At 41.5% G+C, this 6,000-nt stretch overlaps 1 protein-coding gene across 1 annotated transcript; it reads left to right on the top strand.

Annotated features, from left to right (window-relative positions):
• The first annotated feature begins 608 nt into the window (after positions 1-608).
• On the top strand, positions 609-5,797 carry NDUFA4 (NDUFA4 mitochondrial complex associated). Its single transcript, XM_040964946.1, has 4 exons — positions 609-782; positions 1,643-1,731; positions 2,374-2,434; positions 5,581-5,797. The coding sequence occupies exons 1-4, from the start codon at positions 741-743 to the stop codon at positions 5,635-5,637; spliced, it is 249 nt and encodes an 82-aa protein (XP_040820880.1). The 5' UTR covers positions 609-740; the 3' UTR covers positions 5,638-5,797.
• The last annotated feature ends 203 nt before the right edge of the window (positions 5,798-6,000 follow it).

Here is a 6,000-nt window from a genome sequence, read left to right as displayed (position 1 = left end):
GATCATCTAAAATTTACTCTAACAGCGAAATTAGGGGACTGCGGAGAGGGCGCAGAACCTGCCACCAGGCGACAAGACCTGCGGGGTTTGCAGGACATTGTGACAGGATTGCTGTCGTCCCCAAGTCTCAGTGACTAGCTTTTAACTTGTGATCCTGTGAGCGACCGTCTCGGACAGGAAGCAGCTGCAGTCTTCCCAAACCGCAGCCGCTGACCTTGGTGTCCAGAGACCCGACCTGCCCTCCCGGCGCGCGGCGCCCTGCAGCGGCCGGCCAGGCGCCTGGGCTCCCTGAGCGGCCGCCCGGGCCAGGCGACGCGCGCCCCCAGCGCCTCCGCGCGCGCCCTCGGCCCTCAGGCGCCGGGCGTGGGGTCCGCCCTGCCGTCCGCGCCCCCACACTTGGCCTCTCGCGAAAGTGCCTGTCTGGTCGGCGCAAGGGTCCTAGGGCCAACGCCTAAAATGATGCGTGCACTCTCTACGGAGAGCAGACCTAAAGGGTATTTCGCTGTGGAGGGGAAGGATGTTGGTCTGGCCAGGTTAGAAGGGACCTGCGGGTTGCTGTGTGCAAGCAGGCACTGGCGCGGACAGCCGCATCCGGGGCCTTGCCGCCGCAGGCTGCCCCTCAGCGCCAGGGGTCCTTCAGGTAGGAGGTGCTGAGTGACTTTGGACGTCCGTGTTATCTCCCCGTGGAGACTACGAAGTCCCGGGCCTTTCCGCTCTGACCCGAGGCTCCTGCTGTCAAGATGCTGCGCCAGATTCTCGGCCAGGCCAAGAAGCACCCCAGCGTAAGTTCGCGACCTTTCCCCAGCGTGTTGGGTGTGTGACGCGGGGTGGGCGCCTCAGTGCCCTGGGAGGGTCGTCGGTCCTGCGGTCCACCTCAGGGCCGGACCCTGCCTCACTTGAGGTGCCGTCCTGGCCTGTGGGCTGTGACCTACGTCCTGCCTTGTGGGTGCGGGCGTCCGGGCCGACGGTGAAGGACCCCGGTCAGGAAGTGCAGCGTGTGGCTCAGTGTGGGAACAGTCTGGAAGCCTCTGTCTTTGAAGGGGTCGGCGTGCGCTGTGTGGACTAGCTAAGGTCAAGTTCCCTGTCAGGTCGCCTTTTGAAGAGGTTGTCCTCGCTGCGTTGCACCTGCGGGGCTGTGGCAGCTAGGAGGAAGCCACGATGTGGGCATCTCCCCCGTGTCTGGATACCTTGACGTTTTGGGGACTGGGTGGCACGGCATTTAATGCTACCTTTCCCAGCAGCCCCCTGAGAATCTGTAGTTAAATCATGCAGCCTTTAATGTTAGGCCCAGTTCCCTACATACTCAGAATTGGTAGCAGTACAGTTTCATAGATTATGTTTAGGGCTGAGATTAGTTGTAGACCCACCTGTGTTTATGCAGACTCCTTATTTCACAGAGATGCTGCTTTCCCTCCATGTGTTCTGAGGCACGCTGTAAGATTTGCATTAGAAAGACCTGCTTTTGCAAGCCTCAAAATCAAGGGCACACGGAATTGAACGAGAATGACTTGTGCATAATGCAGAGGTGGTGAAAATTTGACCGACCTTTGGAGGCGTGAAGACCACAGGCCCCTCTTGGCAGTCAGTGCCCAGGCTTGTGAAGCTGGCTGTTCATTGTTGTGTGTGCTGTGCTTGGTTTCAGTTGATCCCGCTCTTCGTATTTATTGGAGCAGGAGGGACTGGAGCTGCGCTGTATGTCATGCGTCTGGCTTTGTTCAATCCAGATGTCAGGTAAGTAAAAATGGTCAAGACTGATGGCTTATCACGCTGGTGTGGGAGCCACAGTCTCTCTAGGCAGGCAGTAATAGAGTCCAAGTTCTGTATCCATGTAAGTTCATATCCCTGTTCTGTTGTCATTTACATTTCCTGGTTTATGCCCTTACTTAATTCTAGCTTCATGTTCCTGTTGGTAAAGTAGAATTATAAATAGTACATCTAAAAATGTCTTGAGGATCGATATAATGGTATATTATATAATGTGTTTTTGTTGGGTAGTGCTTCTTTTGGTAATTGGAAGTAGATGAAGGTTGGTTCAACTTTTCAATGTACTACTTCAATGATGAAATATATATCTTTAAGTTGTAGAGTTTGCTTTGCTAAGAATGTGGACAAGGACACCTGTCCGCATGAGACTGTTTTACCATTTTTTAGTTGACTGCATGGGGTTGCCTATTACAGAACTCTGGTGATTGTGATGAAAATAGCAATACACTCTTTTTAGTAGAAAATAAGAATGATCTGTTAGTAGAAAATTAGAATGGTCTATTAGAAAGCTAATATTCAAAGCTAATAAGAATATTAGCTTTCTAAGCACAAAACTGTATTTTAAATAGAATCATCACTGTAACAATTATAATGTTTCATTGCTTCCAGTTGGGACAGAAAGAACAACCCAGAACCCTGGAACAAACTGGGTCCCAATGATCAGTACAAGGTAAGCTGTTGTTGCAGGATTGCTGGAAATACCTTGTAAAATTCTGTTCATGGGTATTTTCTCTTGAATTGAATATATAAGTAAAATTCCATTGTAATTAACTTTGAAGATTTGCTAGATTGTTGTGTGAAATTAAAATGTTTTCTTGTTTTTATAAAAAAGTTTTTCCTAGGGATTTCATTTCCAGTCCTTAGAATTTGGATATGAAAGTAGGGTAATGTGTCAAACTATTTTGGCTAAGATTGAAATGAAAAATATAGTAGATATGATTTAGCATTTCCTTAGTTTCCAAATGGGCCAGTGCGGATTTTATTGTTTACAAAGCTATTTGTGCTTGATCTTAGCCAGAAGACCAAGAAATGATTCTATAAAGCTTTTCGAAAGGCAGATTGTTTAGTTCTTTCTTCTCAGTCAGTTGATCTCTTGTGGAACCTGCAGATTGGCAGTTCTAACGAGGTGCCACAATAGGCTGGTACTCTGTGAACTTCAGTTACAAGTAGATGCATTGATTTGGTATGATTGACTTATTTTAGGTGAAGATTAGTAAGGAAAAATGAAAATTAGTTGAAACTTAAATTGTACCATGAGTCCCTAAATAGCCTATAACCATCTCTACCCGAGTGTTCTATGGAAGTATTCATTAAGTTTGTTTACTGAGTCCCCAAACAAATTTTTCCTTATGTGTTAACATTTGCATGCAAATCCTCACAGTCACAGTTTTCACTCTATTTAAGTTTAATTCTTATATCATTTCCCCTGTCTAAAGTGTGTAATTTGCTACTTCCTGGTACATTTGCAACCACATCCAACTCTTCCATTAAAGCAGAGTAACTGGCAGTTTACTTTAGCACTCTTGATAAATGTCCTGACGAGTTTGTGTCCCCAACCCCTTAACAGATACATGAAGTGAATGATCTCGTTTCTGTTCACAGTGCATTTTTAGATCACCTTTTAAGTCCAAGATTTCTACTTGAGCAGATTATAATGGTAATCCCTAAACACAACACCCTGTAAGAAGCAAATACAATGGCACTGGTGAAGCTTAAATAAGCCATTCGATCCCTCTTGACGTTTTACCTCCAAAAGTGATAAACAGGCACCTTGATCTATTTTATGGAGATGTTTAAATTAAACCTGTTCCAGAAAACGTAATTGATTCTACATCCAAGAAAACATTGAAACTGAAAAAGAAAACTTTTGTCTTGCTGGATATGTGCAGGTCAGAACGTTTATGAAGCAGTTCAGGTAATGAAGCAGTAGATAGTATCCAGAAATATGCTGCACAAGTCAGTGTTAGGTCATGCCAATTGGAGATGTTTTGTTATTGCTCTAATTAAAACCTCATGTGTGTGCTAGCTGTGAGACTTAGGGTGACAGTCCTGCCATCTAGTATCAGGCAAGGAATCCAGCCTATGGAGGACTCAGCTAATTCTGTTGCAGGGATCCTCTCCTGGTCAGTCTTCACAGGTGGAGAGGGGATGGAAGCTGTCTCAGGCTTCCTGTCATAAAGACACTGATCCAATCATGTGCATTCCACCTCATTTCTGACCTCATTTCTTCTCAGGGCCCACTTTCCAAATACCTTCATCACATTTGGAATTAGGATTTCAACATAAAATTTCAGGAAGACGTAATCATTCAATCCATAGCAGGGGTTATTTGCTGGTATGCTTTATTTTTACAAAGGCTAGCTACAGACGTAAAGAGAGCTAAACTTGCCTTTTAACATTTAAGCCCAGCAACAATTTACTGAATTATGTGCTGTAAAGCCAAGATCAGAATGTGTTACAGTTTTTCTTCTTGTTCTCATTCCCAAGATCCTCACAGTTAAATTGAGAAAAAGAATAGTGATACAAGTTAAAAATAAAAGCAGATTTGGAAATTATTTCATGAGGGAATTTTGGATCTGGAAAAGTGGCAAACAAATACACTATATAACCTAGAATATGTATTTATTAAAATCCAAATCATGTTTATTTTCTTAATTTATTTTTGTAGATTGTGTAGTAAAACTCTGATGTTTTATTAGCAGGTTAGAGAGTAGCACAATTGGTTTCTTTTTTAGTTTTTAGTCTCATTTGTTTAGGTTAATTGCTTCCTCAGAAAACACCATCAGAAACAACAGAGTAGTACTTTATGGTTTATTAATAATTTTTTGTCCTTAAAATATGTGTATGCACACCTCAAGGTTTACCTGCTGTTGACAGCCTGGAAATTTTTCTCTTCAATGAAATAAGTTACTTTTTTTTTTTCAACTAAAAATAAGTTAGTTTATGTTTAAGGAAATAGAAAGAAGAAAGAGTGGATTAGTGGATATTTTTTGCTTAAAACTGCCACAAATGTTCATGTAGGTTATATTGGAGAGAACATTTTGGAATGTTGCAGCAGAGCTTTGGCCTGAGCATGAATAACTCAAGATTATAACCTTTTTTGGGTTTGTGTATAAAGCATCATCTTCTCAGTAGAAACTCTGGATCTGGACCAGTTTCAAATTATTTTTAAAATAAGTTTTTTGAGTTAGAGGCAGAGTTGTTTTTTTTTTTTTTTTTCCTGACCTCTCACAGTAATATTTGTTTCTAAAATTAATTGACAGAGGAAATTTGATGGAATTTTAAAACTTCAGAAGTGCAGAAAAATAGAAAAGCCATTGCATTAAGCCAGTTGGTGTCTGTAGTTATGTAATACAAACCAAAACATTACCCATGTAGTAGTGTTGCTGGAGTCTCTTTAAGATCTCTCCCTCAGAATTACAGCACTTTACTAACCAAGGAAGAGTGGTCTTTCTCCATATTCTATTCTGTTGGAGATTCTGCAAGGTACTTAGTGGAGATGAAGTAAAAACTTACTGAAATTGCATATTCAGTAGAAAATCTTAGTTCACTTTCAATTGGAAGAATTTTAAATAGGTTTTAACTAATGAAGTATGCTAATAATATTCTTCTGTGCTGGGTTGAATATTTTTATGTTATCAAAACTGTCATCAAAAGACTAGCATTGTGGGTTTATCTGCCTGTAAATGATTTTTACATTGTTAAATATTTTCATATTGTCTGTAACTGTTTCTATAGGTAACTGAATAAAAAGAATTTAAAAACTTCTTGTCTGTACTTGTTAGAGTACCTAAAATATCTTATTCCTTTTCCAAGTTCTTCTCAGTGAATACGGATTACAGCAAACTGAAGAAAGAAGGTCCAGACTTCTAAGTGAAATGTGTCACTGTAAAGCTGCTTAGAGTGAAGGTCTTCCAGAAGCCAATCCGCACAATTTTCCACTTAACCAGGAAATATTACTCCTCTAAATGCATGCAATCATGTTGATTTATTGGAGCTTATTACACTGAATAATAAATATGTGAAACTTGAAGTGTGTCTTTATTTAATGCTGAAAATATGCTTCCCACTCTACCTGGAGGATAGGAAACAGAATTTTTAAAATTTCTATGTTTTTGTTTAATTTGAAAATATACAACTGCAAGCTGCCTAAAGAAAGCTTTAATTCTGTTTATAGGCCACTGGTAATTGAGCTACAACATACTATGCAAGTGGAAGTAAAAACTATACAAAGGT

Source organism: Ochotona curzoniae, unplaced genomic scaffold (genome assembly GCF_017591425.1).
Source record: "Ochotona curzoniae isolate NIBS_2020 unplaced genomic scaffold, NIBS_Ocur_1.0 scaffold_3835, whole genome shotgun sequence".
Classification (NCBI taxonomy): domain Eukaryota; kingdom Metazoa; phylum Chordata; class Mammalia; order Lagomorpha; family Ochotonidae; genus Ochotona; species Ochotona curzoniae.
This window is presented reverse-complemented; position numbering and strand designations above follow the sequence as displayed.

Bases quoted from the DNA above. Each gene is read 5' to 3' on its own strand.
- NDUFA4 (XM_040964946.1), top strand. From the start codon at position 741: ATGCTGCGCCAGATTCTCGGCCAGGCCAAGAAGCACCCCAGC. The intron at 783-1,642 runs GTAAGTTCGCGA...GCTTGGTTTCAG, and splicing joins AGGCCAAGAAGCACCCCAGC to TTGATCCCGCTCTTCGTATT. The intron at 1,732-2,373 runs GTAAGTAAAAAT...CATTGCTTCCAG, and splicing joins TTGTTCAATCCAGATGTCAG to TTGGGACAGAAAGAACAACC.